Raw genomic sequence first — 12,285 nt, 5'->3', positions numbered from 1 at the left:
CTCTTAGAGGTGATGGTGAGTTCTGTATCCTGATTGTGGGAGACGGTTACACGAAAACATGCAAGTGATAAAATGTCTCTATCCTCCTACATAAAAAAATGAACACATGTAAAAACTGGTAAAACCCAAATCAGGTCTGTAGTTTAGTTAATAGTATTGTCCCAATGTCAATTTCCTGGTTTTGATCATTGTACTAGGGTTATGTCAACATTATCTTTGGAGGAAACGGTGACAGGGACAAGGCAACTTTGTACTATTTTTGCAACTTGCATGTGAGTCTAAAAGTATTCCAAAATAAAAAGACTTTTTAAAAATTATGTATCCAATATTTGGAGAACTGGTGATATTTTGTAGCTCTCCAGAGACAGAACCCACTTTATAAGGTATAAGTTGCAGCTGGACCTCTGTACACAGGACTTTCATGCCTTCCCACAAGACTCAGGTGAAAACAAGGCCTGTCTGCACTGCACGCTGGGTGCACCATTTCACCGCACTCTTGGGTCCCCTCCACCTACAGGGGCTTCTCCCTCGGCCCATAAGGTTGTTCCTCCCTCTTTTTCATCATCATCACCTGGGAGAGCTCACGGCCCTCCTGGGCAGCAGTCACCCTTGTGTGCTAGGCACAGTGCCCCCACAGCTAAGCCTCACTGCCTCCATTGTACAGATGTGGACACTAAGGCTTGGAGACGGCAAGGGACTCGCCAAGGTCCCACTGACAGCGGGTGGTACAGGGTCCTGGATTCAAGGCCAGATATGGTGACACCCTCAGCTGGCCTCCTGTGCCCCCTTACTGGCTACCTCAGCTGCCACCTGCAGACTGGCCTCTGGCAGCAGGTGCGAGGCAAGCCAATGGGGACAGGGTGCTAATTCAAGGTTGCAGGCAGAGCAGCTGTTCTTTGAGTCCCGGTGGCCTGGGGCCACGCTGCTCTTATGTTCCCGGGTAGATAAAGTGCTCTACTTAGGAGAAGCTCTCTCCCGGCTGCAGGGCCATTAGCTGGCTGACTCCTGGAAAAACCATTTGGCCAGCGCTGACAGATGTGGCCATTACACAATCACTTAGCCCCTCTCCCTGCCCCATCCAGACCTTTGGAGGGGGAGGGGCCTCGAGGCGTGCAAAGCCCTGGGGAGGGTCCACACAATTCACTTCCCGGCCACCCGCCTCCTTTCTGCCCTTAGGCTGCATTTCTCCTGGCCCACGTTGCTGCAGCAGGAAGCGGCTTCAGACAGCGTGGTTGCAGTGTGCTGCCAATGACCTTGTCACCCTGAGAGTTGTTCACAAACTGCCTTCACATGCATCATCTCCCTTGATCCTCGCGAGAACCCTATGAAGTCAAAATCAGGATAATTACTTCCACTGCACAGTTAAGAAATGAGGCGCAGGAAGGTTAAACAGCTTGCCCAAGGTCACCCAGCCAATAGAAGGGGTTGACCTCAGGCCTCTGATTCCCAGGTCTGTGGTGTTTCGCGCACCCCATGCTGCCATCACCCTGTTGGGATGTTACCTTGTGCTGGGAACTCAAACAGCCCCAAAGCAGGGTCTCCAGGGCCAGGGGAAGGGGAAGGGCTGCTCCTGTCTGCCGAGTAGAGGCATCAGGCGCCAGAGTCTGCAGCCTTGCCCCCTAGCAGCAACTTCCCATTGGCAGAGCCTGGGCAGCCCTTGACCTGGAGGCCCCATCTTGGGTCATTTCATCCTACACCTCTCGAGCTCTCTGGACCCTTTACTCAAGCTGGATGAGTGCCTCTACCACCCGTGTGCCCCAGGCAGGGCTTCACAGCCATTCACCAGCTGGCAAACCTCCTCTCCCCACCAGCAGCACAGGCATCTCAGCATAGAGGTTGCTGGGACATCTGGGGCACCCAACTGATCCAGGCCAGGGCTCCACAGCCGCAGCCCCAGCACTGTCTGACGATGCGCCCGGGTCCCCGGCCCTGCATCGCAGCCAGGATGCATCCAGCAGAGTCAGGGGAACCAGGGGCTGGTGGGAGGGGGCAGTGCCCACGTCCTGAGGAAGAGCACTAAAGCGCAATGGCCCATCTCCTGCACAGAGCCAGGCTCAGAAAACAAGCAGCTTTGCACAGCAGCGGCAGCCCTCTCAGCTCAGAAGCCGGAGAACAGAAGGCAGACAGCAGCAGCAAGGGAAGGCTCAACCCTAAAGCCCAACCTCCAGTGACCTGTCCGAGAAAGCACAAAGATAACACCCAAGATGTTCCTAGGGTACCCAGATGCTGCTGCTCTCCACTGAGATACCCCGCTTTGCCTCAAAGTGACTCAGAGAAAGGTGACTTAAAAGTACACATACAGGGGCTTCCCTGGTGGGGCAGTGGTTGAGAATCCGCCTGCCAATGCAGGGGACACGGGTTCGAGCCCTGGTCTGGGAAGATCCCACATGCCGCAGAGTGACTAGGCCCGTGAGCCACAACTACTGAGCCTGCGTGTCTGGAGCCTGTGCTCCGCAGCAAGAGAGGCTGCGATAGTGAGAGGCCCGCGCACCGCGATGAAGAGTGGCCCCCGCTTGCCGCAACTAGAGAAAGCCCTCGCACAGAAACGAAGACCCAACACAGCCAGAAATAAATAAATATATAAAAATTTTAAAAAAAAAGATAGTACACATACAGGTAGGGGGCAGCCCTTTTCTCTAGAATGTCCTTCCTGGTGGATTAGGGGATAGATCTTGGTTTATCCAAACCGATCACCCTGCCTCCTGCCGCGGGACTGAGGGAGCACATGGGCCTGGCTTGGCCAGGAGAACAGCTCATGCTGGGGGAGAGGATCCTGCTCTCCACACAAAGATGGCAGACCCCTGAGCCTAACTCCCCAGCACTTAGCTCACTACCCACCTCGGACAGCAGTTGGTGGTGCTGGGGCCCTGGGGGTCCAAATTCTGAATCGAGCCTTATTGTCACTGGGAGGGGGTTCTAGACAAGGACAGGCGCCGAGGATGGCTCAAGGGGATCCCTGGGGTGTTGCACAGCCCCAGGATCCATGAATTTCTTGGGCTCAGAGCCCAGGCACACCCCGATGATTTATGTTTGTACACAAGCTCACTGCCAAGGTGTTTAGCCAAGTCCTGGAGAGAAAACACCAAATGTTGGATTCACTGAAGCCTGGCTGTGTCCAAGAGTGGAGCCCAGAAATGGAGCTATCATTTTTTTTTTTTAATGAATATTATAAGTCCCTTATAGCCCTTGTCTCTAAAGAAAATAAATATCCTCCTTGGGTTTGATGTGCCTAAACGGGTTGGTTTTTTCACATCTGTGCCCTGCTCTGCCTCTGGTGTGCTCTCCCAGAAGTGGGCATACTTCCAGTGTCCGCCCAGATGGCATGCCCCAGGGCAGGACTGGGGCCACCACAATTGGCCACAGCTGATAGGACCAGAGGTGGACAGCCAGGCCAAGCTGGGCCAAGCAAATCCACTCTCCCAGGTGTCTGGCAGGGGTTCCAAAACTACAGGGAACCTCTGCCTGGTGGAGAACCTGAGTGAGGTGCTCTGTGAGGGATAAAGCCGGGTGCAGGGAGGAAAACAGAACGCACAACCAGAGAGGAGCAGAAAGGAGGGACGGCCCCACAGCCCCTGGCCCTTAGTGCCTGTCCTACTAGAGACCCAGGACCAGAGTCCCCGCCGTCCTGAGCTCCATGGTGTGTCTCCTTTCCTTTTCTCAAAGTCATTTTTTTGACTTAAACTGACTCTGGCCGTTCCATTACTGGCCACTAAAAGAGTCTTAAGTAAGACATTCTCTTTGCCTCTCACCCGACATCCCACACACATGCCTCCCAGCACTGCAGGTTCCCATCCAAACTCTCGGGTCCCAAGACCCAGCTGGCAAGATGCCAGGCTCTCAGCCATGGATGAGTCTGCAGAGGATTTGGGGGTTGCCACACCCACTTCCTAAGCAAATTATGTGGGCTGTGGAAGGGGGCATGACTTCCAGGAGAAGGCAGGTCCTCAGGCTCTGAGAGCCAAACCACTTTGTTTCCTTCTTGAGAATATGAGGTTTTTACCCGAAAAAGGTCTTCAAGCCCTTGATATGTGTGAGGCTTGGTGGAAGAAGAACTAGCATTTATACTGCATTTCCTCTGTGCCAGGCAGCACTTAGGGATCGATTCATGTAACCTTCAAAGAACCCTACAAGGCTGGTACCATTATTGTCCCCTACCGTACGAGGCTGGTACCCCTTTACAGGAGAGAACCAAAGCACAGAGAGGTTAAGTGACTTGCCCAGAGTCACACAGCCAGTAAGAGCTGGGATTTTGAACAGGTAGAATGAGCTTTTGACCACTTTAGTCAGGTTCTGAATTCATCAAAGTTCTACTTTACCCAGTGAAGCCAGAAAATTAAGAAGAGAGAGTGAGGGTCCCTGATGTGGAGTGGTTGGCCCCTTCTTGGTGCTCCTCTTGCTGGAAAAGCCATTGGAGGGGCCCCGTAGCTCTTGGCACCATCAACACTGGCAATCCCTGCTGGGTGGGTGGGCCCTTGGACAGGTAGGCACGATGCAAAGGCCAGGTGTGCTAGCCCAGGGGCGGATAAAATGGGTTCAGGCTGACCTCTGTCCTTGCCAGGCTGGACCCAGGAGAGGGAGATGCTGGGATGGCATGTCCTCCCCTTCACAGGCCAGCCCAGCCCCAGACAGAGCCCACAGACAGTGAGCAAAGGCAAAGCAGAGTTACCCGAACTCTCCACCTGTCAAACCTGCCAGGACAAACTGGCCCTAGCTATGCCTCCATTGCCCTCTTGGGGCCTAAAGACTGAGCCTAGTTACTCTCGTGAATTCATGTATTCAGCACTCTCTGTGTGACAGGTAATGAGGCCCAGCTCTCCCTCTTCCCATTGGAGGCTACCATCCATGTAACTTTGGAGAAGTTACTGTGCCTCAGTTTCCTTATCTGTGAAATGGGGTAGTAATACTTACCTTGTGAGTTGATCATTCGGATTAAATGAACTAACCTCTATAAAGTTCCCAGACAATGAGACAGTGGCAGAGTCTTAATAAAGGGGATTATTTATTAAGGGAGATCCTTCTACCTATTTGAGAGAACAAGCTCTGGGTATTCCTAAATCAAGCACCAACTGAGGGATGGAAAAGGGAGACCCCGCCCAATGTCTTATGCCAGGGCCACCCACCTCCGATTCCCTGCCACCCCCACTGATGTTCCAGTCCCCGTAGGTCGTCACCCCCAACGAGACTGGACCGCTGCCCCCATCATGACTCCAGATTCCTTTCCTATAACCTGGAGTGCATTAAGGAAAGCTCTTCAGAGGGCTTCAACCAATAGATGGATAATAATAATTAATCACTCAATCCCTGGGGCCTGCGCCTCCTTCCCAGACTGAAGGCTGGCTGCCTCTTTAGAGTCACATTATGAAATTCTGCAGATGGGACAATCTATAGGGGCTCCATCAACGGCTGTTCTCACTGCCCGAAAGGACAGTTCTCACCAAGGACAGCCAGCAAGGGGATCCAGCGAGGCCGTGTCCGTCCATCCATCCATCTGTCTGTCCCAGGACAGAAGGCCGACTCCTACATGCGCCAGCACTGGGGGAGGTTCTGACCTGCACAGAGGCCTGTCTTGTCCCAGAATCTGCTAAAAGGTTCCCGAGCCAAGGCCTCCAACCACCCCACCCCGCCGGAAGTTTCAGAAAGATTCCATTTGCATGCTGGCCAAAGTGGAGAACCACGCCCCTCCCAGGCCTGCAGCCGGGAGCCAGGAGAAACAGAGAGAACCTGAACTCTTTATATCTTTCTTTTTAACTCTTCTAAATTTATTCGGGTATTTAAACAAACAGAAACTACATCATGCACAGTGACTTTTCGCCTTTGTACAACAAAACTAAGTCCTCCATATCTCTGAAGAGGCTTGGTGCTTGTTTTTTTTTCCTTTCTTTCAGTAACATCAGGCAGACTTTTCGATGTTATCCAGTTTTGCACAGTCACTAGAGTGTCGCATCATGAATTATTAAATCAGTGCTTCGTGGTAATACATAATTTCTTATCAATTATTCATGCTAATGTGTGTGTAGTTTACTTAATTGTGTTATTGACGATCAAAAGTAATTTCCTGAAAGTCCTCAAGGACACAAAATTTAATCAGCGTAACTACTTTTCAGATGCAATGCTGTTAAGTATTCTTAATTTGCTCAACAGTTCACTTATTTATGTACCTTTCTGGAGGAAATACGAGTTTAATCAAACAATTAGATTGAAGAGTTAGTGTACATAAGGGCTTGAGCTTACATCGTTCAACAGAACATTCATAATTACAGGGAAACGGAAGCGACTTTGCCGCTTTTTGGCAAATCGTTTCATCTCTGTACTCAACAAGCAAAATACAGCAGGAAGAAGGACTTGATTTTTTTTTTTTTTTAAGGAGACAGTGTATTTTATCAAATGCTTTGCAGTAATCAGAGACGAGGCACAATACACTTAAGAGTATTATTTGAGGGGGTTCTGGAGGGAGGGTAAAAAAAGGGGGCAGGGTGACCTGAAGGTAGAACCTTTGATTATAATAACTGAAAGGAAAATAATCATAAAAGTAGTAACAGTTTGCATGGAAACACCATCAGCAAGCCATCAGACACTGCAAACTATCACGCTATTGCACATTTCCCCTTTGATCGCTTCAAGTTCACTATCCACACGAGAGAGAACAGACACATTTGACTGAAACTGAAACCTCTTATGAAATTTGGCCCTTTAGAATTAATTCTCTTCACACCACGAGGAAGCCCTCTTCCCCATGCTCCATTTCTGCATGTACGCCATTCTTGTATCATTTCCTACTTTTTTTTTCTTCCACTTAAAAAAAAATAAAAACAAACCAAAAAACCACAACTAGAGAGCCCCCTCCATGTGCCAGGGACCTGTGGACAGGTAGTTCATCCAGACACGTGCTTATTTCAGAGGCGTTCCTGGGGGGTTTCTTCCTCCTCTGAGGGCTCTCAGCATCCCCTGGAGCAAAGCGCTGCTTTCCAGTTGGTCCACTCCCACCCACCTAGAGATTTAGTCCGGAGAGGCAAGGGCTGCAGGTGGGCGCTGCTGCTGTGGGGACCACACTCGCTCCGGGCCTGCAGCGTCAAGATGGTGGCCCCAGGTCTTGGAGCTGACGGTCTGTCTGACCGGCCGGGCCTCCCTGGCCAGAGGTGCCCAATGGCAGAGCTACCATATACCCCCGGGGCAGGCTGCATCCTGCCAGCCCCTCCCTACTCCACGTCTTCTCACCTTCTAACCTAACCAAGCCCACAACCAGCATCCTCCAGCATGAGAAAGGAGGGCATTGCTGCTAGTCTTGGCGGAGGGAAGAGAGTTGGTTGGGATCACACCAGTTTCCTGGTTCTTAATGTAAGGGGGGACAGTCCCATTTCATAGCATGAGACTTAGCTCTGGGAGTCTCTCAAAGATGACCCATGCCATGGTTCTTTGGGTTGACAAGACCTTCAAAAGTGGCCCAGGAGAGGGACAGGAAGGTGATGGGGTGAATAACTCTCCTTCCCTCCAGACTTCTGGGCCAAGATGGAAACCCCAGGGGTCTCACCACGGAGCAGACTCTGGTACCCATGAGTACCATCGGTACCTGTCGCCAGAGAAGCCAGGACAAAACAGCCCCGCTGGCAGGACTCCAGAGGCACGCTCCAGAGACCGGGGAGCTGTGGGTCTCGCTTCCTTTCCTGAGTCCGAGAGGAGGCCCTGGACAGCAGGCTTCTTCCTTGCTCTTTGGAGAGTTTTCCATGGGGGCTGAGGCTGGGAGAAGCAAGGGGGGAGGGCACGGTGGGCTTGGGCACTCGGGACCCTCATACACTCTTCTCACCCTCGCTCTGTTCCTTGCTGGGAGGGGTCTTGTCCTGGCTGCCGTCGGGGGGCGCCGGCTTGGCCGCAGGGCTGGGGCTGCTGCTGGTGGACGGCAGGAGGTTGGCCGACTGCAGGACAGCCTCCGAGTGCTCGCGAGCTTTCATGCGCAGGGCTGCCACGCTGGCCGTGCGGTTAGTCTGGCAGCCGTAGGGGGGGAGGAAGGAGAGCCCCATGGGGTCTGGGACACAGCAAGAGCACAGTGGGCCCCCTGGAAGAAGGAGAAACAACAGGCTGCCATCACTGTCCACATTTCGGTCTCTCAGACTTGGGTGCGGGCAAGGGGCTGATTGATCCTCTTTGGTTCCAAACACTAAAGGGACAGGTGACAAGTGCTCAGGACCCCAAAGATGCACAACTCAAGAGATCCAGTTGATAGTCCAAGGGTTTACCAGAGTATCAGGGAGAACCGACCAGTCTTGGTTCCCTTACCAACCAGCTGTGTGGCCTTAGACCAATCAATATCTTGACTTCTCTGTGCCCGGGCTTTTCCTTCTGTAAAATGAAATGATCCCCACCTCACAGGATCATTATGAGGATCCAGTGAAGTAATGCCACACACCCCAAACTATGTGTCAAAGCACCCCTAAGAACTCACAAGGGCCCTGCAGGGATATTTTAAATTTTCAAAGGCAAGGGGAAGCCAGCCACATCTGTCGGACACTGTGAAGCTGCTGGACGAGGCAGCTCACAGCTTCAGCAGGAGATCTCACCGCACTCCCTTCAAGGATGTCATACGTTTGTGAAGCTGGATTTTGCAAGCACCACACAAAAATCCACACGGAACATAAAATGAGGGGTGGTGGCATCCCACGTGATTCCAAGTTTAGAGAAGCCGTGCAGGGCCCATTGGTGTACATCCCATTAGAAAGTAATGGTAGCTATTTAAGAATAAAAGAAAAATATTACTTTTCTTTCAAGTGATAAGTGATATTTTTCAAATGCCTACTAAGTTGTTGGGACATAAACACTCACTGAGTTACTTGGACCTAACCATTTAATGAACAGAACTAGTAGGTATTTTTTATGGCCCAGGAGAGTCACGAAACATTAACCTGAGGTTCAAGGGACCCTCAGGGCACCGTGAACTAAGGTTTGAGAAGCTCTGACGGCCTCAGTTTGGGAAGCACTCAGCACAGGTCCGATATGTGAAATGGGACTTAGGAACAATCGCCTGGCCCCGAGCCTGCCGGCCAGCACTGCATAAACCACTCCAGGGACAGAGCCGGGAGGGCCCTCTGCCGGCCGGGTTTGAGGAGCCTCCCTTTTCACAGGTCACCCTCAACTGTGCATTTATTCAATGACTGGCCCATGAACACCTGGCACTGGTCTCGACCGTAGTGACCACTCAGCAGGAATAAGGCAGCAAGATCCCCGGCCTCATGGAGCAGTTCCAGTGGAGAGGCACACCATAGCCCAGGCATCCCTCATGCAAAGGCAGGCGGCAGTGAGTGCTATTTAAAACGGGAATGGAGTGTGATGTTTGGTAGATACATGAGTGCAACGTCAGAGAAACAGACACGTGAAGGCCCAGGAGAGAGCACGGCAGCTGGGGAGAAGACCAGTGCAATGGCACCGAAGTGGGGAGAGCACGGCCTCAGAGAGCAGCAGGGCATTCAGAGTGACCAAAGCCAGAGGCTACAGGGGAGGAGGACAGCAGATGAGTCGGGGGCCGCCAGGGCCAGGTGGGACTCAGGGAGGGGAAGCCCCAGCGGGTTTGAGTAGATAGTGTCTGGAGCTTCACTGCATCGGGGAGAGGATGGGGAGGCTACCGCGATAACGCAGTCCCAGCTGATGGCGGCTTGGTCCAATGTGGCTAGAGGGGAGGTGATGAGAGGTGGCCAGATGCTGGTTTATGCTGAAGGTTAGCACCTGTGCAAATTGTCCTCAGACTGCAGGTGGAGGCTGATGGGAAAGAAGGATTCACAGACGACACCTAGGTTTGGGCCTGAGCACCGGAATGAATGAATGGAGGTGCAATTTCCAAGATGGGTACAAACAGAGAGAAAGGGGTATGTGTGTTGGGGGGGGGGTGGAATATGGAGAGTCTGGCCGTGGAATCCTGAGGTCCTGATGGCCGTCCAATTTCTGAGGGGACAGTTGAGCAATGCTGTCACCACCAAAAGTGCAGGTGTGGTGGCAGGAGTCACACAGACCTGCACCCAGACTGGGTGGGTGGACACGGCTGCTGGCATGACATAATTTGAGAGGCTTCCTGAGCCTCTGGACAGTTCAAACGGTGCCCCTACGCACCACGTGTGATTCCTGCAGGAGACGAGCACTGCCACAGCCTCCGCCCCCAGCCGGCTCCAGAGCCCCATCCCACCAGGGGAGCAGGAGATGGTGCACCGTGGCCCTGCCAAGGACAGTTGGGAGTCAGTGCCTGTCCTGGAGGCCCAAGACCTGGGAGGGGCCAGCAAAGCCAGCCCCTCCAGGCTCCACCCACCCCTCGGCTCTTCTGAAAGTGCACACCAGCTTTGGAAGAAGCAGCATTGCAAGTGGGGAGTATTTTTGGACCAAAATCCGTATTTGTTGAATGAATCCAAATTCCTCCCTGTGGCCTTCAAGCCCTTGAGTGCTGGGGCCCCCACCGCCCTCTCGTCCTCCTTCTCATGTGCCGCCCAGGCCTCCTTTCAGATGCTCAAACCACCGTCACAGCGGAGCCCTACACAGGAGCTGTACTCACTAGAGCAAACACGCGTAGGTACCAGGCACCGCGCTTGTAAGCACATCATGACTTCACGCATCTCAGCTTTGGAACAAGCCTAGGAAGGTGGCTCTGTGATTATCCCCTTTTGCAGATGAGGAGACTGAGGTTGAATAGTAAGTGGCAGAGCTGGACGTCACACCAGGCATAGGGCTGGCTCCTTAACCAGTGTGTCCCTCCGTCTGGAAAGAGGACACATTCCTCCCCCGCCCTTGGGCCCTTCGCCGAGCTCTGCCTGGGAGTGAAGATACCCTCCCTCCGGCTTGGGGCTCCCTCTCTCTCTTTAGGGCTCCACTGGACCACCATGTCCTCAGGGAGCCCTTCGGGACCTCCTCCTCCAGGGCGGGATCCCCGGTTATGCTCCATCAGAACACCACACTCGCCTCTTCAGGCGCCGGCCACGAGCCGGAAGTGGATCCTCAATGGCTTGTGACTGGTTTCTTGTCTGCCTGCCCCTACAAACCCCCAAGGGGGCGAGTATCTTTCTGCTTCATTCACTGCTTTGTCCCCAACACCTAGCACAGTGCCTGGGATGGGCCAGGCCTATGGGAAACATCTGTGGCAGGAAGGAGGGAGGCAAGGGAGGGCCGCCCAGCCCCGGGGCCCACGTGTAGAATCAGCCTTCAGCTACGCCAGCAGCTGGGACGTTACCACCCTCCTCTCCCGGGGACAGGCTTCCCTGTGCCGGAGCCAGCCTCCTTTCTCTCTCTTGAAGCACATTTGGGCATCTTTCTCTTCCTTTCCAAGCCTGCTCAGAGGCAAAAGGAAGCTCACCCTTACCAGCACCTAGTGTGGCCTCTCGTCACCATTCTGGCCGCCCCGAGGGCTGGGCATCACTCAGCCCCATGTTCCAGGTAAGGAAACGAGACTCCAGTAACTGCCCAAGTTCTCACAGTTGGTGACAGAAGTGGGACCAGAACCTTCTGGTGGCCTTTCCCTGCTCCTCTAGTGTAATAGGAGGTTAACGTGCAGCCATCACTTCCTGCCTCAGTTTTGATGGAGGGGCCAGTACAGCAGGCAGCAGATGGCAAGATGAGCGTGAGACGAATCACAAGTGCCCAGTTCACACAGGAAATTCCGAGAGCCCGTTCCACAACCCACACCCCTGGCTGGCTCTAGCCTGGTCATGTTTCCAGAGATAGCAGGAAACAAACACAAAGTTACATGGGGTCAAACCCCATTATCCTGATGGTTCCCCTTCTCCCAGTGGCTCAAACAGACAGCCACACCTGACAGCAGTCTCAGCCCCTGGGTGGGCTCGGTCTTGGCTGGGAACAGTGCCTGTGCCCTGAGCCTGGGGAGCCACCCCGAAGGCGAGGACCCTCCCCTCAGGGGAGGCCTTCCTCCCCTCCAAGTCCCTCCCAAGGGGAGCTCATGTGGGAAGAGAACAGAATACAGAGCCCAGTGAACCCCCTCAGCAGTGGGCGCTTGACTGAGGCTATGGGCTTTGGGGGACCTGGAGGGGACACTGTCTCTAGACCCAGGCCTGAGCAGCTGACCCCAAGTCAGGCCAGCCCGAGAGGGGCGCAGACTCAACGTGCATGTCTCGGGCTGTTCTTGTCCCCAGCAAGGCCTTGCTCTGATGTAACATCAAAGAGGGAGTTAACTGGTCTGTGACTCAGTGATGAGCATTTCACCTGCAAGATGAAGAAGTGCCCCTTGGACAAGACAGAGCCTCCTGGATCCACAGCCTACGCCTGCTAGGTCACAGCTGCAGCAGGCAAGTCCCCGCAAAAGCC

The 12,285-nt window shown here is 53.5% G+C and overlaps 1 protein-coding gene across 1 annotated transcript in view; it reads right to left on the bottom strand.

Annotated features, from left to right (window-relative positions):
- Window positions 1-7,784: 7,784 nt before the first annotated feature.
- The window catches only part of DRGX (dorsal root ganglia homeobox), a 30,045-nt gene continuing 25,544 nt past the window's right edge, over window positions 7,785-12,285 (bottom strand). The window contains exon 6 of the mRNA XM_007178723.2: window positions 7,785-8,050. Coding sequence (XP_007178785.1) covers window positions 7,785-8,050 — 266 coding nt within the window. The remainder of the gene's footprint in view (window positions 8,051-12,285) is intronic.

The sequence above is a fragment of the Balaenoptera acutorostrata genome, chromosome 16 (assembly GCF_949987535.1).
Source record: "Balaenoptera acutorostrata chromosome 16, mBalAcu1.1, whole genome shotgun sequence".
NCBI classification, from domain to species: Eukaryota; Metazoa; Chordata; class Mammalia; order Artiodactyla; family Balaenopteridae; genus Balaenoptera; species Balaenoptera acutorostrata.
Note: the sequence above shows the minus strand (reverse complement) of the source record. Positions and strands in the feature narration are given on the sequence as shown.